The sequence below is a fragment of the Ursus americanus genome, chromosome X, assembly GCF_024610735.1.
Source record: "Ursus americanus isolate L20-20 chromosome X, mUrsAme1.1.p, whole genome shotgun sequence".
Classification (NCBI taxonomy): domain Eukaryota; kingdom Metazoa; phylum Chordata; class Mammalia; order Carnivora; family Ursidae; genus Ursus; species Ursus americanus.
Genome location: NC_142164.1, coordinates 1,179,269 through 1,203,393, shown reverse-complemented (window position 1 = coordinate 1,203,393; position 24,125 = coordinate 1,179,269). Strand labels below are relative to the sequence as shown.

The window sequence follows — 24,125 nt, the reverse complement described above, 5'->3', positions numbered from 1 at the left end:
CAACCGCTTGAGCTAACTGACAAATGTCAATACAGCAGACCAGGCAACTGCAGAATACACAGTCGAGCACTCGCCAAGCTGAAGCAGATGCTAGGCCATGAAACGAGCCTCAATAACTTTAAGAGAAATGAAATCAGACAGAATGAATTCTCTGTACTACAATGTAATTAAAAACACATTACAAAGAGATACAGGCAAAATCCCCAAATATTTGGAAATTAAATACACTTCCAAGGAAGTCATTGGTTAAAGAAGTAATCACAAGGGAAATTAGAAAATGTTATGAACACAATGATAATGAAAATAGAACACATCCAAATGTGTAGAATGCAGCTAAAGATGTTCTCAAAGGGAGTTTATAGCTTTAAATGCTTGTTAGAAAAAGAAAGGTTTAATTTTTAAAAAATTTTTAAGTAGGCTCCATGCCCAATATGGGGCTTGAACTCACGACACTGAGATCAAGAGTCACATGCTCCACTGACCAAGCCAGGCAGGTGCCCCGAGAGAAAGGTTTAAAATAAATGATTTAAGGTTATACTTTGGGAAGCTGGAAAGGACGAGCAAATTAAGCACCAAATAAGTTTTATTACTCCAAAATAAGTAAAAGAAAGGAAATGATAAAGAGTGGAGATCTTTAGATGATAAGCTAAAGAAAATGGATAAACGATGAAGAAAAATCAATGAGACCAAAACTTGGTTCTTTAGAATGGTCAGAAAAATTGATAAGCCTCTCTCTAGGCAGATAAAAAAAAAAAAAAAAAAGACACAAAATACCCAAACAAGGAATGAGAAGGGACATCAGTGCAGAGCCTATAAAGGGTTGAGAAAGGGGCATTATTAACTTTATTTCAACTTGGACACAACAGGCAAATTCTTTGAAAGACACAAATTACTGAAATAGACACAGGAAGAAACAAAATCTGAATGGCTCAATATCTGAAGGAATTTAATTTTAAGATTTTGTTTTTACGTCATCTCTACACCCAACATGGGGCTCAAACTTACAACCAAGATCAACAGTTGCACTCTACCAACTGCGCCAGCCAGGCGGCCCTAAAGGAATTGAGTTTATGATTCAAAACCTTCACAAAGAAAACTCCCGGTGGAGATGACTTCACTGGTGAATCCATCAAAATACTGAACTAACACTTGTGAAGTACACAAGCCCTTTGAGAATATAAGAGAAGGGAACGCTTTCCAATTTTGTTTTATGAGGGCCTTGATACCAAAGCCAGATAGACATTACCAGAAAACTGCAGGTCAATATCCCTCATGAACATAGATGCAAAAATTCCCAAGAGAGGTTAGCAATGGTAAAAGACAGAACAAAAGACAACATTTTGCACCCAAGTTTGAGAACAAGGCAAGGATGTGCATTTTCGCCACCTCTATACAACATTTGGTTCAAGGCCCTAACCAGTGCAGTAAGGCAAGAAAAAGAATGGAAAGGCATACAGATTGGAAAAGAAGTGGTAACTACCTTTATTTCCAGAAGAAGCGATTGTGTACGTAGACTATTCCAAGATGTTTACTCAAAAAAAACGACTAGAGCTTGGTCCATTCCTTAATTTTGGCACCAAAAAATAAAACAAGAACCTACTAGAGCTAATAAATGAATTTAAGCAAGCCTACATAATGCAAAGCCGTTATTAAAAAGTCAATTGCAGGGGACGCCCGGGGGGCTCAGTCAGTGAAGCGACCACCTTCAGCTCAGGTCATGATCTCGGGGTCCTGGGATCGAGCCCACATTGAGCTCCCTGCTCAGCAGGGAGTCCACTTCTCCCTCTGTTCCTCCCCCTGCTTGTGCTCTCTCTCCCCCTCTGAAATGGGTAAAATCTTTAAAAATAAATAAATAAATAAAGTTTAAAAAAAGCTCAATTGTATTTCCAGTAAGTATCGATGATCAGTGAGAAAATGAAATAAAGGGGCACCTGGGTGGCTCAGTCGGTTGAGTGTCGGACTCCTGATTTTGGCTCAGGTCATGATCTCAGGGTTGTGAGATCGAGCCTCGAGTCGGGCTCACACGCTGTGCACGGAGCCTGCCTGAGATTCTCACTCTTCCTCTCTTTCTGCTCCCCCTACTTCACCAAAAAAAAGAAAGAAAATGAAATAAAGATACAATTTACAATAGCATCGAAACCCATAAAAACCACATGGGTGTGGAGACAAGAGCCTTGAGAGGATTTGTTTAGTGGGGGGCGGGGGAGTGCTTCTGATGTTGGGGCTGAAGAGTAAGGAACCCTGAGATGAAAAGCACCGCAAAGACTCAAGCGAGTACAGCCAGAGATTGAGACGTAAGCTTTTATTCCTCCTGGACAACTTGGACTTCACCGACGCCTAGCTTCGGGGGGGCACGTAGTGTGACTTGTGACCGCAGACGTGTCATCCTAAGCCTGTGCTACTTTCCAAGACAATTACATGAAACCTGACTTGCCTTTCAAAATGTGAGTCCCATTTTCTTCTTCCTCCCTCTGTGCCTTGCTTCCAACTCCCCACCTTCCTGGGGCTTCTCACTGTCTGGGTAACACCAGGTTTGGGCCTAGCCCAACCTTGGGGTAGTGGCCCCTCTCTCATCATCAGTGTCTGGCCCTGGGACCAACCCAGTGGCCTCTGGAGCCTGACCTGGCTTGGCACCTGTCGGTGGGTGCTCCCAGGGGTGGCCTGGCCAGCAGGCCATCACGTTAGGCTTCGCTCCCGGGTCCCTGGTGCAGCCTGCAGACACAGGCCTGATGAGAGGACACTGCTGGGCTCTCTGGGGTGTCTCATTCGTGAACTGAACCATAGGACGGCCATACCTTACTTTGCCAAGTCATGAGTGGCTGGGAGGGCCCCAGGCCTCATATGCTCTGATCTACAGAGCAGTCCCTAAGTCCAAAGAGAAGGGCTAAGGGCTGCCCTGCCCAGCTCTTAGGGGAGCCAGCTCCCTGCTCCCTTTTCCTCCCCGGCCTGTTCAACCAGCAGCCCTCACACACGCATTCCTCCCACAGCTGTGTGCCCCTCCGACGATAACAGCTTTCCTGTCCCCCAAATGCTGGAATGAAGGCAGGCCTTTGAGATGTCCTGCCCTACTGACAGCTTTTAGCAGCTGGCCGGGGTGGCTCGGAGCCCAGCCTGTGCCCACACCCCTAGAGCAGCTGGGGCCACCACCTGCTCTCCCCTGTGAGGAGGAGGCCCCCACCCCCCACTGCCCACGGGCTGCTGAGGATTCGAGAGCCATGAGAACTTCCGACTATGAGAACTTTGACTTCCAGGTTTGGGGAATCTGCAGGTGAACAGATCAGCTCTGAAATTCATCACTCTCTTCGGGCCCCTGCCTGTTTTGGCGTTCCACACCTAGGCCTGCGGAAGGAAGAAATGCTAGTTAATGAATGGGGGAGGCTCCGCAGAAGCCTTCCATCTCAGCTCCCGGGCAGTCTCTGGAATTAGGGGTCTCTATTCTTAAGCAGCACTTCTTCAAATAGCACCTAGAAGGGAAAGTACCTGCTGGAGCTTCGGATGTTCTGGAAGCAATTGGGGGGGGGGCTGACACCCCCAGGCTAAGGGAAGGTGTTGTTGTCAGGAGGTGGTGAGGGAGCTCGAACAAGGCCTTGTCCGGAATACATAACTTCCCGGGGGAGACGTGGGGGGCAGGCTGGGCTTCTAGCCATCGTTAGAAGGGCTGTCCCACGCCCTCAGGGAGCAGAGGCCTTGTCCATGCCCGATGGGAACAAACCCCCTGCTGTTCGGGGCTGGCATGAGGAAGCGTGCCCGAGCGGCCCTGGAGGCTGGCCATCTAGCTGCAGAGGGCACACGGAGCAGCAGGGGCCCCTCTGGGGTCCGAGCCCTGTCCCTCGAGCCTCCGGCCCCATAGCGGCCAGTCCCGGGGTACCTGGGAGGGAGCTCGAGGACAGAAGCTGCAGGCTGTCCAGGACCCCATCCTCATACAAGGCCAGCTTCTGCACCATCTTCCGTCGGGCCGGGTTGATGACAATCCGCGGCGGCTGCGATGACGCGGGGCTGCTCCAGAGCGATCCTGGGGCAGAGAGAGCACCCTCTCAGCTGCCGGGGCCGCGGGCCCTGGGAACTCCTCAGTGACGCTGCTCACCTCACGGCTCTTCCCAGCCCCCAGCTTAGCTCCCTGCCCCTTTGGGACAGAAGTTCTCCATGCTGTCTCTGAAGGAAAGGCCTGGAAGGGGCCATGCTGTTGCCCCAGCTCCTGGCGAGGCCAGGAACCCAGTCCTGAATAAAGCCTTCCTTGTTCCCAGCTTTCAGGAAGTGAGCTCCTGGCCTCTTCTCACCCACCTGAAGGTCAGGGCCTGGAGCTTGCTAAGGACAGAGTGAGATTAAGAGCAGGCCCCCAGTTCTCACCTCCCACAAGGCTGGGGGCAGGGAGTATGGGGACTGTCACCAAAAGAGGCCCCTGGTCCCTCTTCTGGGCACCTGTCCCCAGCTACCTTCCATAGCTGTCAGCTGGGGCCCTGGGTCACTTCCCCAGCTTGACTCTTGGATGGCGCCCCCTTGAGTACAGCTGGCCTGCCCTAGGGGTGCTGGGGCCCACACGGTGGCCCCTTGCCCAGGGCCGCCTGGCAAGGCCAGGCCTGGGGGGCAGCTTGGGCTCAGGTGCCAGGAATGCAGGGCAGCAGACAGGCCAGACACACTCTCGTCACTCTCCACAGGCTGGTTGGGGCCTTTCTGGAGCCACTCTGGAGCCTGGGCTGGTGCTCCCGAGGGAACCGCCAGGGGCTGCAGTGGACTGGCACCACTTGGGGCACTGCCAGTGAGGGAAATGTAGGAGTTCTCCTGCGGGGAAGAGGGGCCGTGGCTGGCAGCCTCTGGCTCCAAGGCTGGTCCTGCCATGGCTGCCTGCAGCTTCTCCAGACTCTCATACACCTGTGAGGAGAGAGAGGGCTCTCAGGTGAATGGCCTGGGTGGGGCTCTCCCCAGCTCCACGGGCAGGCCACTCAGAACAATCACAGTCCTCACGTAAGAGGGCCCTGCCCCAGCACACCGTGGTCATACCACAGGGCTGCTCCAGGTCATCTGTGGCCTGTCTTGGGGCTTGGGCTTCCTGGGGGCTGCAGGGACCACAAAGCTGGGAAAGCTCTGTCCCTTGCTTCTTTATCCCTGTCACAAGGAATGTTGAGAAATCATGGCCACTAAAATGAAGGACTGAGAATAGCTTTTCTCCATCTTCTGGAAAGCAAATCTCACTGCCCTACTGCCCTCAAATGGGGCCTGTCCATTCTCAACTGTCAGAGGGAAAGAGGTGAGGGTCAGGGAGGGGACAGGAAAAAAAAGCAGATGCAGTGGTGCAGTGCACCCAGAAGGGGGCGCAGTAAAGGCCCTTTGCTTCTAATCTACCTACCAGGTGGGGTTTAGCAGGGGGCTCCAGCCACCCTAAGAAGAACTGAAGGGCAAGCTAAAAATGTTTGGAGACTGTGTCTCCAGAAAGAGGTCTGGCAGGTGCCATGGGCAGCACCAGGAATATGGGGTTTCTAATAAGCCACCACCCACCACAGGCAGCCAGAGTCTCAACCGCTTTCTGTCCTTACCACCTCTCCCCCATCCCGCCTCCCCCCCCCCCGCCGCCCCGCCCAGGGCTACCTGGGTCATGGGGGGTCTCCTCTTGGCCCGGCGGTGCAGGCAGCAGCAAGCCAGCTGGCCCAGGGCCAGGCCCAGCTCGGGTGGGCATGGCCCAGGCCTGGGGTCCAGGTGTTTCTTACAGATCTGGGTGGCAATTGGGACAGCCCAGGCATCTGTGGGCAGACCTGCTTGGAGTGTGGTCTGGGTGCTTTTCAGAGCCACCCCGGCCTCCTCAGCCTCTTCTTCAACCAGGTCTTTCTGTGGGACAGATACTATGAGTGTGGCCATGGGCGGGGGGCGGGGGGGGCATGCCTTCAGCCCCATTCCCCAGGCTCTCATCACTGACTCCTGTGGTCTTTCTGGAGATTTATTAAGCACCCACTGTGTGCCCAGCACTGCCCCAGGCCCTAGGAATCCAGCGACAGAGCACCCTGGGCCCACCCTCATAGAGCTGACTTCCTGGCGTGGGGGAGACACCAACAAGTCTCTAAACCAACGGAAAACTTCGACAGGCAGGCCCATGGGGCTTCTGACCATGGCCTGAGCAAGCAACCTTTGGGAGCTGGGATCTGAAGGCATGAGTTAGCCAGAGGTCAGAGCCAAGGAGGAAAGGGAGTATCCCACAGAGAGGTACCCAGGGGTGCAAATGGGACTGGAGGCCATCTTGGGTTTTGAAATGGGAAGGGCCAGGAGGAAGCACCTGGGTGGGGGGTGGCCTTTCGGGCAGAAAGAAAGGCTTAAACCAAGGCCCTGGGGCAGGCAGCGGGGAGCTAGCTGAGTCTGGGGGACAGAGAGAAGGCTGGTGATAGCAGGACCTGGGGAGTTGTGGCCATGTTAAGGGATTGGACCTTCACCCCAAGCACAGTGGGATGGCAAAGGGGCTTCCACAATCTCTTTGCTTTTGAAAGATTGCTTTGGCCGTGGCATGGAGAACAAATAGGAAGGGTCCAAAGAAGCCCAAAGAAGGATCCCTGAGGAGTCTGGCATGCTGCCCTGGGGCAGCTATGACGATGTGGAGAGCAGCCTGAATTGGGTTGGCTCTAACACACAGGGCCAACGGGATGTGCTGACGGATGTAGAAGGTGAGGGAAGGAGGGCTCCTGGATAGCTCCCCGATTCTAGCCCAGAGCCAGCGAGACTTGGTAATAGACAGAAAACAGTCCCAAGCCAGGAACAGCAGCAGCAGGAGGTAGACCAGTTGTAAAATGTAAAGAACAAACGTTGAGCGAATGCGTTCTGGGCCCAGGAAGGGTCTGAGCACGGCACGTGTACAAGGTCTGTTCGCATGGAGGGAAACGGGTCCTCCAGCAAGGACCACTATCAAACTGGGACTAGAGGGCACACCTCCTGTCTCAGCCCCCAGTGAGGCCAACAGAATCCAGGGGTGGGGGCTGCCCCCCACAACCTGGAGCGCTCATCCACAGCTTGTCCGATTTCCCACCACAACCTCTCCCAGGGCCCTGTGTTCTGTTTTCCACAGTAGCTTCTGGTCCCAGAGCACTGGGATTGCCCTGCTGGGTGGACCCCTGCCCCACTCCCAGCCCAGGTGGGGTCTGGAAAGGCCCTTAGCATCTGCAGAAGAAAGACAGGTTTTTCCTCAGCAGGGTCAAGGGAAGCTGTTTGGAGCCCTGCCTACTTTCAAAGATGAGTCAGCAGTAGCAGAGGCTGGCTTCTGTGGGGCACTGCATTCCAGATCATTCCACCCTCCAGGGCTGCACCTGTTGGTTATCAGGAGTAGCGCTTCCCTGCCTCCCTCCCTGATGTCTCCTTGCCTTCCTCCCTCTCCCCTCTGCCTCCCTGCCTGCCTCCCTCGTTCCCGCCCCACCTCAGGAGGCTCACCAGATACTTGGTCCCAGCACCATGTGTCCTCACAGCCCTCTGGCCGGCCAGGGTCTCCAGCACTACCTGGAGAGGGCAGGATGGAGAGTGTAGCAGTGGCTTCTAGGATGGTGCTGCCCCTGGCCTTGGCAGGGAGGGTCACATGCAGCGGGGCTTCTGGGGTGGACAGGGAGGCCCAGCCCAAAGAGGCTGCTAAGGCTGACAGGGGCACAGCCCTCAGACGGGCAGATGAGGATGGGCTGCCGGCAAAGGGGGAACCACATGCTATGGGACTGACGCTTCGGCAGCTGGAGGGTGCACTCGAAGAAAAGGATTGCAAAACTACGCATGGGAAATGAGATGCAGGGCCCCCACAGGAGGGGCCTGTGTCAGGGAGAGAGGGGCCCTGGAGCTGAAGCTCTTGTTAGCTTCCTGCCAACTTGGCCTCTGGTCTTATATGGAATTAGCCAGGCTCTCCTGCCCTTGCTTGGCCACAGCTCCCCCACCCCCGAGCCAGCAAAGGGGCCAGTGGCTCACCACGCCAAAGCTGAAGGTATCTGTGTCCACAGCCAGTCTCCCTGTCTTCACGTACTCCTCGGGCAGGTAGGCCAGGGTGCCACGCACGGTCCGAGTCCGGGCCACCGTGCTGCTCTGGCTGGGACTGGCCCCTGCAAAACGGCTAAGACGGGCCAGGCCAAAGTCTCCCAGTTTGGGCATCAGTCTCTCATCCAGAAGGACATTGGAACTTGGGGAGGGAAGGAGCGGTGTCAGATTGGCCCTGGCCAGCTCTGTACCCCACACCTGCCTGGCTCCGACAGCACTGGACTCAGGGTGGTCCCGCTACCCGGGGGCTCCTTCACACAGTTTGGTCTCTGCTCATCACTGGCGCGGGGGGGGGGGTTCCTTAGCCTCTGATTCCACACCTGTCCCATGCCAGGTACTCAGTGACCCAGGGCTCCACCCCATCCCTCAGCTCAGCCCTAGTCTCATGGGGGACACCCAGAGCAGGGCTCCTAGGACTCGGAGAGCAAGTGCCACGGCTGCCTGCCACAGACTCCACCCTTACAGCGCTCAGAGGCCCCAGGGGCCTGGCTGTGGCCCCTCCTCACCTTTTGATGTCTCCATGGATGAGGCTGGGGCTGTCCTGATGTAAAAACTGAATCGCCCGTGCTGTGCCCAGAAGGATGTTCAGTCGCTGAGGCCAGGAGAGAGGGGGGCAGGCCTGGGTCTGGAGTGGCAGAGGAAGCAGAGGGGCACAGGAGAGGCTGGGAGCCACTGTTCCTTGACCCCAACTCCCTCCACCTGTCCCTGTGGGTTCTAGACAAGCCACTTCACTCTCTGGGCCTCAGTTTCCTCTTCCGCACAAGAAGGTGGAGACTAAGCACGTGGAGCGTGCTTCCCGGAGTCATCATGAACTGGGGCGCTCCTCAGTGCCTGCAGGTCCCCCTTCTCCCTGGGCAATCGGGATGTTGGCGGAGGCATTCTCCCCAACTCCCCCGGCAATGTGTGCTTATCCTGAGAGCAGAAGTGCCCTGTGTGCCATCAGCCCTTGTGTCTTGTGGGTACGTGGCTAGAGGAGGACCAGTTGCAGGTCCAGATGGCGCAGTTTACTGCCCACTGCCCCCTTTTCTCGAGGGCAATGCTGACAAGACCCTTCAGCTACTGTGCTTGCAAAAGGGAGAGGCGTCAATCGGGGCACTGAGTCAATAACCCCTTTTTTAGAGGCAGCATGACCCAGGCTCCCAGGCACGCAAACAGCCAGGGAGAGACCACGGGAAAGGGTGCCGTGGAAACCACTGGCCCACCTTGGGCCAAACCCTGAGCCCGGGCCCTGCCCGCTAGTGGAACCCACTCACAGAGCCAGGTGCTGAGACTGCTCTGGGTCCAGGGAAGCGTGCCAGGCCAGGGACGGCTACCTGGAAGTGGAGGCGGTCTTCCAGGGAGCCATTGGGCAGAAAGCCATAGACGAGGCAGTAGAAGCCACTCTGAGCACAGTAGCCAGCGAAGTCCACAATATTTGGGTGACGAAATCTGCTTGGAAAAGGGGGACCTGAGCACTCTGGCCCCCAGCCTCCACCACGCTTTCCATTTGGCCATGATTGGGGGGGGCAGTCCCTGCTGGGCCTGGCAGGCTCTGGGGGCCTGAGGGAGCCAGGTACCACGCTTTGTGGTCCTGGAGGCCAAAGGGGCCCTGACGTGGTTCTCCTTCTGCCCCCCCCCCCAGACTCACCGTGACAGTTGCTCCACTTCAGTCAGGAAGCTCTGCTTCACTGTGGTCCACTCCAGGTCTGCCCCCTGCAGCCCGCAAGGAAAATGAGGGCGGGAAGGCGGCATGAAGCTCTTGCAGCCAAGGCCTGATGGCCACTCTCACTGCCACCTGTCCTGGGCCCAGAAGCACCAAGGCGCTGGGGATCTTGAACTGGGGAATCAGAGGGCTGAAGGAGGTACATGGGGAAGCATGGGAGAAGGACCAGAAAAGTGAGGGTTTGTTGACAACCTGCCAGGGCCTTTGCAGGGAAGGCTACACCCACCTCCTTCAGCCTCTTCACAGCGTATAGTGTGTTCCTCATCACCGCCCGGTACACACACCCGAAGCCGCCCTCCCCGATCTTCAGCTCTTCTGAGAAGTTGTGGGTGCCCTGGGAGATCTCACTGAGAGGCCAGCAGAATGGAGAGGGCTGGGCTCCCTGCAGGAGGGACACTGGGCTCTCTGGGTTAGGCTGTGGGCAGAGATCCTGGATTAGCTGAGGTCCTGTCTTCCCCTCTTGCCTGAAAGTCACCAGTACCCCCTATCCCAGCTGCCTCCTGGCTGGCCCTGCTGGGCTACATTTTTTGCTCCTTGTCAGGACCCACCTACCTTGGTAGAGGAAGGGGCTGGATATGGTGGTGGTGGCTGGAGGGCAGCAGGGCTTGGGACAGGAAGGAGCTCAGCCCCAGAATGGGTCTGGGAGCCTGGAAAAGCTTCATAAAGGTACCAGTGAGAGGCAGGCAGAGACTGACGGTATGGTCTACGGCAGTGGCCATGGTCAAGGTGGCCCTTTCCAAAGGTCCATCAAGCCCAACACCCGGGCCCTCTTACCTGGGGAGGGGAGTGTGGAGGCTGACGTCTGCAACTTCCGGGGGTGGGGGACCTCGGTCTCACAGGGTGCTGGGGGGCTGCTGGGCCTCGGGGTGCTGGTGCTGGGGGGCAGAAGGGGGGCGGGAGGGTGCCCTGGGATACCAGGGAAGAAAAGGGCGGTTAGGCCCAGGCGGGGCAGGGCGGGGGGGGGAGGCGTGGGAGGCCCTGAGCCCAGCCCGGGGTCCCGGGGTTTCCCGGCGCCGCGCGCTCACAGGCCGTGATGATGTCCCGAGCGCGGAGCAACTGCAGGTGCGTGAGGATGCTCACGAGGTCAGCCACGCGGGCGTTGCGGTTGATCCAGGGCCACAGGACGCTGGCCGTGCGCTGTCCGGAGCGCTCGCACAGCCGCAGCTCGGTCTGGTCGCGCACGATCAGGGCGGCTGTGGGGCGGGAGACGTCAGGCCTGGGCTCCCGGGGCCCGCGCGTCCCCCGCCCCAGAGTCCCCCCGCCCGACGCCACCCACCGAACTGGCACCAGTCGGCGGGCTCCAGGGCGTCCATCACTTTGTAGAAGCGGCACATGACCCAGGGCGGCACCTCGTACAAGAAGTGCTGGGCGCCGGGGGCCGCGGGGTCCCCCGGGCCCGGCCCACCGGCCATGGCCGCCGCCGCCGCCGGGCCAGGGCCTCTTAGGGCCTCTCGAGGCCGCGGCGGGCGCGGGCCTTGGCCGGCCGGGTCCGCGGACACTGACTCACTTCCCCTTTAAGCCGGCCTCGTGCAGCGCCCGGCGGGGCGGAAGGGGCGGGGCCCGGGCCCGCCGCCATCTTGCCCGCCGCTGCCGCCGCCGCGACCCTCGGCCACACGGGGGCGCCGTTCGCGGTCTCTCCCCGTGAAGGCCGCGCCCCTTGGCCCGGGTTGGCGGCGAGGCGGGCTTCTCGGAGGAGGCCCCGCCTGAGTGGGGCTCTGAGGGATGGAGGAGCGCGGTTCCGAGCACTGGGACAAAGGGCATGGCAAGGCCCGGGACATTCCAGAAAGGGCTAGAGCCGGGCCTTGTGAGCGTCAGCGGAAGGTCCCCTTATGAACTTTTTGCTTCATTCGGGAGGCAGCGGAGAGTCGTCAGAGATCCCCAGGCAGGGCAGGGTCAGATGTGGGTCACACAGAGGACCCCCGCTGCCTGCTGTCAGCTGGCCATGAGGCTGGGTTCAGGAAGAACGATCTGGAAGCTTATACAGCAGGCTGCCTCAGCTCAGAGCGTTGTTGCCCTCCTCCTCCACCCTGCATCCCATCTTTTTCACTCCTTCAGGAACCTGCTCCAGCAGTTCTTTGCTCTTTGCAGTGTTTGCAACTTTTCCTTCTTTGGTGGCTTCTTCCCACTAGCACATAAAATTCCCTTCACCTTCTGCTGTGACTCCTCCCTCTTGTTGCCATGCTTCTGGCTCACTTGGCACTCCCCACTGTGAGGATGGCAGAATCCAGCCTCTCCTGGACACCAGGCTCCGTTCCTAGCCTGTTTGATGTCTTCACCACATTAGTTCTTCTTGCCCATTCCCACAGTGCTCTGCAGCCACTGATTTCTTTGGATTCTCTGGCACTCCTCCATTCCAGCAGCCCCTGTTTTCTGGTCATTTCCCTGAACATCTCTGGAGTCCATTTCTTCCCCCAGGCCCAATGCTCTCACGACTCCTCCTACCCGGAGGACTGTAGCTCCTTAGCTCTCTAGGACCCTCTGAGCAGAGCTGCCTGCAGCGCCTGCTGTGCCTGGCATCTGGGGTGTGTCCCATTTGAGCGTCTGCACTTGTTTGCCTCCCCCACTAGATGGGGGAAGACCCCACCAAGCAGCAACAGTGCCTTCCTTTTTTATTTCTCCACTTGGATGAGTGTTTGCATGGCCACAGGCCTCCTTCCCTCACCACCCGCACCCCCATCCTGACCCTAGAAGGCTCCCCTTCGGGCTGTCCTCCTAAGATGGGCCTCCATGGGAGCCTCTCCCCAGAAGCCACAGCCATTGCCAGCCACACCCTGGGCCCCAGTGGCTTCTCATGGGGACAGCTTTTACAAAGACTACCAACTCCAGTATGGGAAATTATCATGCACGCACACACTAAGCTCTAAGGGAACAGCAACTGTGTCCTCCTTGCTTACTGCTGGACAGCGGCTCCCAGGACAGGCCTGGCACACAAGACACGCTCAACACACACAGGTCCAATTTCAACCCTTTGTTTTAACCTTCAAGGCCAGGACATTCGAGTGCACCTTCTAGCAGCTGTGCCCACATTTATTTGCATGTGAAGCTGGACTCTGAGCAGTTGTTCCCTCCAGCCCAGCAACAGCCTGGTGAGAACAGCTGTGGCGGGGCAGGTAGCTCCTCAGTGCCAAGTTGGCAAAAGGTCTGCAAACCCCAGTGATGACAGCGCCCCCCTTGGGCAGGGGGCCAGGTCAGCAGAGGCTATGGGAAGGTCTCAGGCTATAGGCACACGAACCAGAGCTGGGGGATGGCTGGTTGTTTCCAAAAGCACCTGGACACAGGAGGCACCATGGCCCTCAGGAGCAGGGAATTTGTGCGGCTGAGCGGAAGGCCTGCAGCCCACTTGCCTCTGGACCTGGGGCTCAGCGGGCCGACCTGTGCCAGGTCCTTCCCAGCCTGCCATCCCAGAGCTTCCCATCACACGCTGGAGCAGTGTGCCTAGAAAGCGTAGCCTTGGAACCCAAGGGGAGGCAGTGTATGGAGTAGGCTGGTCTCTCCTCCCAAGGCAGTCCTGAAAGCGGCTGGCTATTTGCATTCAGGGACAGCCAGAGGGAATCAGGAAACACAGCACCACGCTGTCCTGTGAGCTGTCTGATAATGAAAGCCCAGACCTTGAGTCACTTTCACAGAGAGATTTATCGAGAATGCTAACAGCACAGGATACAGTACTTCCCAACAAAAGGTGCAAACGCGTCACTTAGAAAGGCATGCTGAGTATTCTTTGCTTTCACACGTATTAAAAAACTTACAAAAATAAAATAAAACTGCGTGCTGCCCATCTTTTCAAATAGTAAAAGAACCTTATGAAAAATCACTTGATTTTACAACAAAAGACACAAACGGACATTTTTATGTAAATTTATAAGGCAAACTCTTTATATAATAAATAGGTTACAGGGATTCAGTGGGAGGGGGTGTTTCTGAAACGTATACAGGTACATTCAGACAGGTTTACTGAAATGGTACAAATTTCCTTAATAAATTGCCTTTTGTTTTTAAATATATCAGTGCTTTCAGTCATTTGGCTATACACAAAGAACCTTTTTTTGAACACTACAAAAAAGCAATCAATATTTTTTTGTTTTTAAAACGACCTACTTATTTTCTAAAGTAATTGTCCCAAAACACAAAAACTGAAGGTGAATGTGATGGAGGGCTTTGGAGACATCTCTAGCCAAGTCTGTCCTGGGCTGCTCCCTGTCCACACACACCTGTCTCCCACCCTCGCCAGGCTTCCAAGCTGGAGCTCCTCTGTCTAGGGTGGCCAGTGTCACTGTGACTCAGGAGGGGCAGCCACCCTGCCTGGTTCTTCCTGATACTAAACCCATGTGCAAATAGTCATGACAGTCAGCATTGTCTTCGCCTTTGGGGGGGTGCTGGATGCTAAGGGAGCACACATCTGTCCCTGTTCTGTGAGCCCAAAACAATGTCTGGTGGGGATAATGGCTTTTCTCAGAAGGATCTGGTTTTGCCAGGGGAAGGGAAGTGGGGTTTCCCATCTCCAAATTTTGCTGGGGATCAGATGACAGCAAAGAGAGTGTACCCCCTTCACCATCGTCATATCACCCAGGATGGTGAAGAATCTAGAGGTCATGTTAGTGTTGTATACTCTGGGACTGGGTGGGATGTGATGGGGGTGTCCTGAATGGTAATGCCCACCACGTGGCCTGTCCAGGAAGAGTTGCATCAGGTGGAGAGTGGCCAATCTGCCCTGTCAACATACACCTGACCCGTGGCCACAGCGGAGGTCTCCAGGGAGATGACCACCCTTATTCTGAGCTATGCTCTTCAGGCCTGCCCTATCCTCCTCCCACTGAGGCAAGGTCAGCTCTACTCACACCCCTCCTGTCTCCCTTCAAAGGAACATCAACCTTGTCTGTCCTTAAAAATAATGATGATGCTAATAATCTCAGGGGGAAAAAAGGAAACAGAATCCATTGGGTTGGAACAAAACCTGGTTTTGCTCTGACTTCGAAAATGGCAACACATCACCTATTTGGTCCGCTGGCTTAGGCTTAACTTCTTTGGGTGGCATCTGGCTGATCTGGGCAGGGGTCATCTCTTCGGATCTCCCCTCCTGGGGAAAAAGGACAGCCCCTCTCATCTTGGTCACCATCCCCTCCCTCCAAATTCTTTTGTTTGTAAAGAAAAGGTGTCTAGAAGCATTTGTCTCTGGAACAATTACTTTAAACATGGTTACAATACAGACTTCAGTTCAAACACAGAAGAGATTTACTTAGCAAATTTCCTTTCACCCACCGAAAATTACACAAATATAAGCCTCAACACCACAGTTAAGAGGACCAGTAGAGAGAACCTCATGTTTGGAACACAAAAGGAGAAATAAAAACCAAACCAAACCCAAACAGAAAAACCCCAGAAAAACGATGGAAGGATGAGGGAAAAGGGGAGGAGAGCAAACACAGCACACGTTACAGTGTCCGGGTACACAGGAGCCCAGCGCGAGGAAAGGGCTCGGCACACATTGAGTAACAGTCCTGGTGATATTTGGTCATATATTCATCAACTACTGACTCTGGAGCGGCCGTTATTGATTGAAGCAGTGACAAATCAAACGGAAAAGGAGGCCTTGGTAGCAAGGGAAGGAGCAGGCTTCAAGTTCTGCAAGCCTTTTGCACTCCACCGTCCATCTCCCCAGAAACACTCAACTGGGTGGGCCCTGCTCCGTCCAGGCAGGCGAGAGGTCACTGGGTGAGGCTAAGTTGGGTGCTGATTTCAGATTTCAGTCAGAAAGCACACACGTGGACACCCACCTGTTAGTGGCAAACATCAGCAGCAACGGCCTCCTCGCCTCCTCTGCCCCCATCCCAGGCTGGGTGGGAAAGGACGTCGTGACCCACTGCTAATACTGAACGCAGGCTGGAGCGGGCCCCAGACTGGGACCAGAGGCTGCCCCAGCCCAGGTCCTCCGAGGGGCCCACAGGTAGCCTGGCCACCCAAAGGGCTTATGAGTGTTTCTCTTTTGGTTCAGGCCTCAGAAGAAGTAATGATGCAGGGAGGGAAGCTTTTGGCCCTGGTGATTATAATGCTCTCTGCTTTGGAAGAACAAGTTTCTGGTTTTTGTTGTTGTTTTTTTTTTTTTTTGGTGTTTTTTTAATTACTTAAAAAAACGATCAAAAAGAACTGTTACGGCTAAACTCTCTAGCAGATATTGCTCATTAAGAATTACAAAAGCAAATGCAGTTACTCGTAGGATGAGGGAGAAGAGAAAGGGATGTTTCTGGAGTCTTTGCTACCTCCTAGAGGAGACCCAGTGGACTCTTGTATGTGGTTCTGGGGTCCCTGGTGTCTATCTGGCGCAGCTCACACATTCAGAGATGTGCTAGACCTCCCATCCGCCCTCCAGCCTCAGCAAAGTGGAAGCCCTACTGGTGGGGAGGCCTGCTGAGCTGACTCTCCATACATGATCACTCTGACTGGGTCACTGGGAGGGCTGGGGGTAGGATCAGCTTCCCGCCCATGGACTCCAGCTGCCCCACCCAGAGGTCGAAGGGGGCCAGGTGGTACCAACTACATTCCAGACTTTGCCAGGGCAAGGAAGTGCTCTTACACCCACCCGTTGAAGTGAACTGTCTTGCACCAGCATCCTGGGACCTCTCTCATAAGCATGGGAGAAACAGTGCAAAACCCGGATGCTGCCAGGAGCCTCCTTCGCTTGGCACAGGGAAGCCCTTGAAAGCGCGGAAAGACCACTGATCTGCTTGGACAGAAGTGACCAGCAGACAGATTTGTAGTTTTTTTTGTTTTTTGTTTTTTGTTTTTTTTTGTTTTGTTTTTTTTTTAATTTTCCCTTGTCCTATGCTATGGTTATCAGAAATATTTTAATTAAGCAACAGGTATAATTTTAACAGGTCTTTTGTGTGTGTGTGTGTGTGTGTGTGTGTGTTGGAGCCACAAGCAAAATGAGTGTATAATTGTGCAATATACAGATATATATATAAAAATTCAACTGCTCTGTGTGTCTAGTCGGTGCATTAAATAAAAGGGACAGAAAAACTAAAAGCAAAGCTAAAAAGCAAAACAAAAGCCCAGGAGAGAGGAGACCAAGCAGGCCTATGCGTATAGTCTATAAGATACCGATATAATCAGGGTCACCAGGAAGAACACCTTTGTCACTGGACACACAAACACTGAAGGGAAAGGGACTACCAGTGAGCAGGAGCCCAATCTCTTGGCCTTTTCATCTCATTGTCTCTTGCTGCTGAGGACCTGAGAAAAGGTAAGCTAGAAAGGGGGCTAGGGGAGCAAAGGCAATTTCCAAGTTTCCCTAATGCTCTCAAACTCAAAGGCTGGACTTCCCTTTATGAGGGTCTCGATTCTGCCCAGCACCTGTTCTTGTGACTGCCCTCCCTCTGGCCCAGGGGCTCTCGCTGGTGAAGGGCGAGGGGGACACACACCACAGGGAGTGCACAGGCTTCTGTCTTCACCTCTGAGTGCAGAAGGGAGCACCACTTCACCTAGACCCTGGGCCCTAAGGAGAGCAGAGCAGGGGAATGTCCTCAGGGGACAGGCTGAGGCCAAAGGGGAGACCTCACCCTCACCTTCCTAGTTGCCTGGGCCCTAGTTAGAACTCCCTTTTCCCCAGAAAAATCAGCACTTGGGGAATATCCTGTCAAAATGAGAAAGGAGCAAGAAACAGGTGGTGCTAGGTGGTGAGAACATCGCAGGCCTTTGAAGTCACTGGTGACACTCTGCTTCCCACACCAAGCGTGGGGCTCCTACAGTTTGGGACCAGGCAGGCAGCCCCACAGGACAGGATGGCCCCGAGTCTCAGATCAGCAGCTTCAGGCTGGATTCCCCTTTTCCTGTAGCACTCACGTCAGGCCAAGCTCCAAATATTTTTAGATCAGCATTTTTGCAAAAGCTTGCTCTTACTCATTCAGAAACACTGAAATGTAATTTTCTGCCAAATGTTTTCTAGGTTTTCCTTCTGAATTGTTGAGAACCAGTTTCAGTGTTCACTTTTTTTCCCCTTTAATATGTAACGTTAGACCCTGGGGGAGGCAGTATCCTAGCGATATGAAACAATTAGACTATGCCTTTTCTAAAGATTGATACAGTATCTAAAAGAGAAAGACGCAAAAATGGAGACTCAACGAACCCCTCCAGAGTGGACGAGTTTACTGACGAAGAGAGCAAAGGTGGGGGCCCTTACAGAGAACAGAGTAAAATTAGGAACGCGACATGGTGGGGCCACAGGGGCACAGGAGCAGGGGCTCTACCACAGGCCAGGCGACGCTGCCATGCTTGGCCCCCCATCCCCACCCCCACCACCGTGAGCCAGGACTCTGGGAATTGGCTAGGCAAATGCCCACAGGGCTCTAAACACATCTTGCTCCCTGAGGTCTGGGCCATCAGTCCTAAAATCGGTGCGTGAAACTCACATTAGGAAACAATTCGGGGTGACACTGGCTACGAAAAGATGCGCAAAAGGCTTCTCCAAGAACCGGCACCTGTGACCTTCTCTGGCTCCATCAGCCCAGAGAGCCAGGTGCAAATGCTCTGGAAAGGGGGCACAGAGCTCAGCTGCTAGGCTCCCCTTGGGTTCTGCAAGATCCAGTCAGCCCCACCTGGTGAGCTCACGTCACACCTGTCGCTCCCTCCTGCGCTTCAGCCGCTTACTTCAAGTTACTTAAACCCAGAGGTCCTGTCAGCTAAAGAAACACCTTTCCCACCAAACATGGCAGCTTGTTTCAGGCTAGTACCTTCTTTCATGATCCCTGTCACAGCAATGAAAAGCTGAGTGGAGGAGCAGCTGACAACTTGCGGCTGCTCTGCGTCCTGGTGCCACCATTTGCGGCCTCCAGCCTGGAATGGTGCCCCTGAACAGACTGTTGCCCGCACCTGCACAGGGTCTCAGTAGAAGCCAGGTGCCTGCTGTGGCCAGTGTCCCTGGGCCACCACCACGGCTTTCACCTTCCAGGGAGTTGAGGGGGCTGAGGTCCTCGGGTAGTTTGGCACTGATGGACTGGGAAGTGGGGCATTTCTAGGTGTCGCCTGTGCCTTCTGATAATGGGAATACAGCAGCAGCAGAAGGGAGCTGTCTTAGAGCCTGGCTGTGGCTCAGTGCCCTGGTTTGCTACAGTGTCAAGGCCAGCAATTGCACTGGTTAGGACAGGCCCACCAATGGGTAGGGCAGGGCTGGGCATTGTGGAAGAAGCTCAAGGACATACAGCATTCTGTTGGGAGAGGAGGTAGTAACTAACAACTAGAACGAGGGTTGGGGAGACTGAAAGTGACTGTGACCTAGCCCTACAAACAGGTGTCTGAAAGCTGTCGGTTAATTTCTGTATTCTTCACACAGTCCCTAAAAGATGCCCCCAATCTTCGTGATGCTCAAGTACACACAAAATCAACCCCCAAAGTGGGCTGGACATGGCTGGTGAGAATCCCATGGCCTGGCTTTCCCGCCAACCTCCTGTACGGGAGCTGCAGGGCCCCTGCCTGCCAGGGCGACAAACCACCAAGGCGACCTGCTTAATGGTGACTTACTTGTGATGTCTTTATTAGGTGAAGAAGAGGGAATGTGGAAGAAAAGGGAGAAGGAGAGAAAACCCTAAGGAGCCTCGGGGGCTGCCTGCAGCTTTGGAACTGTAAGGAGAAGCAACTGGGGAGCGAGGGGGCTGCAGGTCAGGCCGGGCTGAAAGAAAATGACACTTGAAATGCTGTGCTCTCAACAACCAATGCCCAGTCAGCCCATGAATGGTCACGGGTGAAAGGGGGGCATGGTGGACCCCGCACTCCTCTTCCCAGGACCAGATGGTACTGAGCTCATGGAGAGGCCAGCTCTTGACACTGGTTCCAGGAGTCACATTCCACTGGACTAAGTGTAATGCATAAAAACCCAACCGGCCAAAATGGACAGTGTCTCCACGAAAAACTGGCCGGACGCTGTACTCGCGTGGATAGGCATCCTTTGTGGGTGCCAGGAGTGTGAGGCCACTTCAGGGTCAGGAGCCTTTTGTCCTTGAAGGAAGAGGGATCCTGAAGGACTTGCCCCCTCCTCCGATCCCCCTTCCCTTCCTGGGGAGGAGTCAGAAGTGAAGCCCAGAGGGTCAACAGCAGAGCGGGTCTGGTTGTGGGACTTGCTTTTGCAGCATAAGGAAATGGGTACAAAAATGCTACAAAGGCCAACTATGATTCTGCAAACAGAATGGGGGCAAACTCCCTTGCTTCTAACCATTCTGGAAGAGACAAACGCGGTTTTTTTCTTAAGCTACTGATTGGAACTGTCAACTATGGTTCCTGATCACTAAGGACTGGCAAGGAAGTGCTAGACGGTTTTTAGGATGTTTCACTCCTTCATGGTTACACCGCAATAAGGAAGCCAGGGGACAGTAACTGAAATACACGAGACAACACGCACTTGACAGTTCATGGCAGCAGCTCGCATGGGACGTGCTTGTGGGTGTTTCTGGAAGCATAAGACTGCTGTCTCATTTGCTACTTTGATAAGGTACTTCTCAGTCGGACAGATTTAGATATAAGAGACATCTCTGTAAACACAGAAAAGGATATACCAATATGATGAAGATATGCAGCTAGATAAGGACTTCCTGAACACAGAATGAAAGGACGGGGTCCTAAATGGAGATTGATCAATGAACACCCATAGCAAACCCACACCTCTTGGCCCCCACACCATTCCCCTGGCACAGATGTGGAGATGTGTGATATGCTGGCCCCAGCCCGTCTCCAGCAAGCAAAACCCAGACATTTTCCACCAGAAAAGAACTCGTGGTTAACTTAAGGGAGGAACAGAGGGGCCAGGGGCCTAGGCACTGGTCCCAGCTCAGGTCTGGGGCATCTGCATTTCTTCCCACCTGCTGCCTCATTGCACCACACTGTGCTAGCTGGGCCTGACCCAGGCCAAGGTCAGGGCCGCGCTACTTGATGACTACGGCAGGCCATAGGGGCCTCTGTGTTACTCTCAGCTCCCAAATCCAAATCTGCCCATCTTCTCCTGCCTGCTTCTCTCGAGTAGAAGGTTGAGAAGGCCCAGAATCCAGGGTCTGACCAGGGAAGGGGACTCCCTGAGAGAGCAAGATCTTGCTGCTCTCTTGCCCTTCAGAGAGGCCAAGGCGCTAGGGCCAGGTGGACTCAGCAGAGACTGGGGCTTCCTCAGGGCTCAGAATGGGGTGGGGCTACGGCTAGGGCTGGCAGTGGGAAGGCCAAGGGCATGGTGAGATCTGGGGGCCTGAGCTGACCAGCATCAGCGCAAGTAAAGCTGAGAACTGTGGGTGCCTGGTACAGAAGGGATGAACGAGGAGGGGAAGAAATGAAAGGATGAATGAAAGAAGGCAGAAATGGAAGGACAGAAGAGAAACCAATCAGGAAGTCCTTATAAAATTGCAGCAAACACTTAGAGTTTCGGAGCTTCGTGGGAACCCTATGTGCTGAGCCCACTTTAAAACAAGCGCAGGTATATACAGATCCAGGTAGTTCTAAACACCATCATGTCTGGTGGCTTGAGGGACTAAGTGTCACCAATTCAAGCCAGTTTGCTCTCAGAGCATGTTTGTTTTGAAGTGGGAACATGAAGACTCAATAGTGCAAATAGTTCTAAGCTGTCCCTAAAGGAGTAGAATTGGAAAGTTTTGGAAGAACATTTTCCCCTCCTTCCCCGTGGCCCCCCAACCTGTCCACTAGGCCTCTACCTACCAGTCACAGACTGCTCTGAGTGACTAGGAATTCCATTGGCCCCCCTGCTCTCTGCCACCCAGAGGAGCCCAGGAGCCTGGGGCCAGCCTGCCTGCGTCTCCTCCTGTTACTTCCACGGCCCCCCTCTAGCGCCACCCACTGGAGAACGGCCCTGGACGGTCCTCTCACCTGGCTCAGGCCAGTCTACACCCAGCAGCTCAAAGGACTGACTCCCTCCTAGCCATGCCAGAACTGGAACGAACAGGTGCTACTTCCCTGTCCTGTGAAATGTCCTAGTCGGTTTTGGATTGGGGCTGGCATGGGGCCAGATTTGTGCCACCATGGGTGAGATCACAGAGGCTGTAGCCACTGGCCATCTCCCATCTTTTTCTCTAAAGAATCCAACTGTCTCTCCTGCCTCACACCTCCTTGTCCCAATGTGGGTGGGGATGGGGAAGGTGGGGGAGGGGCAGGGTGAGGGAGAGGAGAGCGGAGACTGGGGCACCAATGGCACTCTCTGTCCCTAATGACCACATGGGGGGTGGGGGGAGGTCTGGGTGGGAGGGGAGGTGCAGGCATACCCTAAGAAGCCTGGTCAACAGCTTGTCTGGTCAGTAGTATCTGCAGCAAGCCTTGTTGAAGGAGCCTAGTTTAGAAAAGTGCAAAGCTACTTCTGGCCCTGGTTAGGTCTTCAACCTGACTGTGCTTGTCGGTAAGAAAAACATCCCAATGCTCCAACTACTCCCACCCTGAAGCCACGAAACTCTAAGTTTACTGAAAGAAAAAAAAATATTTTTTATTTCAGTTAATCGGGAAGCTTTGTCAGAGCCCTACCCATAAGGAGAAGAGACAACAGCTGCCTTTATTCTTGTTGGTTTGCTTTGCAATCCGCTCTGTGTAAAGTCAGCTAACTCTCTCGGTCACGGGCGTCCGGCTGTCCACAGGCTCCTCTCTGTTTGGCCTTGGCATGGAGGATGAAACAATGTCTTTGCGCTCTCCCTCCCCTCGGTGTTTGTACTTGTCTGCGGCCGTGGCAGCGGTCGCGACCGCGGGCTGAGTCTTAGCTGGCTCCTTGGGGCAGCCGTCGCTCTCCAGCGAGCCTCCTCTCGCCATCTTCTCCTCTTTGCAGATGCCGCTGCTCAAGTCCTGGGGCTCAGGGGGGCTGGCGGGGTCCTCAGAGCTCTGGGGCTCAGGTGGGGGCGGGGGCGGGGGCGGAAGCAGCGGCACGGGTGCCTTCGGGGGCTCTGAGTGGTGGTGGTGGTGGTGGTGCTCCTTCTTGGGGGGTGAGGCGGCGCTGCTGCTGCGCCCCTTTGGGCTGCTCTCCTTGCTTTTCCGTCCGGGGCTCTTGCAGGTCTTCAGTCCCTTTCCACTCTTCTCACCGAGGGTGGACACCAGCAGGGGCTTCACCACCTCCTTCACCTCGATGCTGACTGTCTCCCGGGTCTTGCGCTTCTTGATGGGGAGCACAGTCTCCTGCACGGACCGGATGGAAGACTCCTTCACTGCTTTCTTCTTGGCCTCTGCAGCAGCGGCTGCCACCACACTGCCTGGCTTTCGGCCCCGCTTCTTGGGAATGGCCTGGGGGTCGGCCTCGGCTTTTCTCTTCCTGCCAGGGCGTTTGATAACCATGACCTGGGCTGACGTGGTGGCCCCGCCCCCTTCAGCCTTGCTCCCCGCTGAAGCTTGAAAAGGCATCTTGACAAGCAGCTTCCCGGGACTTTTCTCCAAGACCCTTTTCACCTGCACACCCTCTGATGCTGCTGCCTTGGGTCTCGCAGTGCCGCTCCCTTTGGGGCGTCCCCGACCTCTGCCAGTTCCTGGAGCTTTGGGAGATTTGGGCTTCTTAGGTGGTTTCTGCTCTCGCCGGGAGGGGCTCCCTCTCCCAGTTACCGTGAAGTCAAAATCATTAGGGTCCAGGGAGGTGTCGCCTACCTTTTCGAAGTACGCAATCAACTCCACTTTAGAGCGAAAGGCTTTTCCCTGGGGACTGTGGGAACAAATGGAGAGGCACAAAGAATGATTAGAAGCTTCCACACTAATGTACAAAGATGGGGCAGAGCAGAAGGTGATGAAGTCTGTGACAGGACATTCTGCAAGCGACCTGCCTGATGATACTATTGAATGAGAGTCACATTAGAGAAAAGCCAAAACAGGCTAAAACTAGAGGGGCACAGCCATAGTCACACTCAAAGCACCTGGGTCACCAGGCGGTGGCAGGTACCTATAGGGTATGCTCCAGTGACAGAACAGCTGGGTGCCGGCTGCTCTGCAGCTGTTGCCCAAATGCCCCTGAAGATCCGCCTACCACCAAGGCACCTCCTCTGGCCCCCAAAGGAGCCTGGCCTGGGGACCCTCTTAGCCATCAGGCTGGGGGATCTATTCTGCTGGTTGGTGCCTGGGCCCAGTCAGTAAGTAGAGCACTCCTCTGTCTGAACCTGGGCATGCTGCTTAGCCTTCCTGGGATCAGTTTCCTCATCTGTCAACAAGATTATGCTTTGCTCACCCTTGTCAGAGTTGTTGGAATCAAACGAGGTTGTCTGCAAATGTCCTTCCAAAACTGTTAACCTTTTCTGGATGGTCTGAGGGCCAGAACTGAAATGTACTTATTCAGTCCTCCTCTGAAGCTCTGGCTTGGAAGTTACTCTGTTTGAACAGAAAATGCTCAACGACCAGCCCAAAGCTGGACAAATGCACCAATGACAGCTGGAAAGGCAGACATGTGTCTCTCCCCAGAGGCCCTGTCAGAGAGCCCACTTTTCCCAACATGATTCACAGAGTGGAC

At 54.8% G+C, this 24,125-nt stretch overlaps 2 protein-coding genes across 3 annotated transcripts in view; both read right to left on the bottom strand.

Annotated features, from left to right (window-relative positions):
• Window positions 1-2,287: 2,287 nt before the first annotated feature.
• IRAK1 (interleukin 1 receptor associated kinase 1) lies at window positions 2,288-11,202 on the bottom strand. The gene is made up of 14 exons (XM_087860241.1): window positions 10,962-11,202; window positions 10,711-10,878; window positions 10,460-10,591; window positions 10,238-10,341; window positions 9,912-10,100; window positions 9,611-9,675; window positions 9,297-9,411; window positions 8,490-8,608; window positions 7,918-8,125; window positions 7,402-7,467; window positions 5,584-5,820; window positions 4,434-4,869; window positions 3,869-4,012; window positions 2,288-3,339 (listed from the first exon to the last, which is right to left on the bottom strand). The coding sequence occupies exons 1-14, from the start codon at window positions 11,095-11,097 to the stop codon at window positions 3,278-3,280; spliced, it is 2,181 nt and encodes a 726-aa protein (XP_087716367.1). The 5' UTR covers window positions 11,098-11,202; the 3' UTR covers window positions 2,288-3,277.
• Window positions 11,203-13,528: 2,326 nt separating this feature from the next.
• Window positions 13,529-24,125, bottom strand: part of MECP2 (methyl-CpG binding protein 2) — a 66,197-nt gene continuing 55,600 nt past the window's right edge. The window contains exons 2-3 of one of the 2 annotated variants that reach the window (XM_087859818.1): window positions 23,276-23,330; window positions 13,529-23,166 (exon numbers count right to left, since the gene is read on the bottom strand). In XM_087859818.1, the coding sequence (XP_087715944.1) occupies window positions 22,247-23,038 (792 nt within the window). In that variant the 5' untranslated portion in view covers window positions 23,039-23,166; window positions 23,276-23,330 and the 3' untranslated portion in view covers window positions 13,529-22,246. Of the gene's footprint in view, window positions 23,331-24,125 lie in introns of both variants that reach the window. The other variant, XM_087859817.1, reaches the window with a different exon arrangement.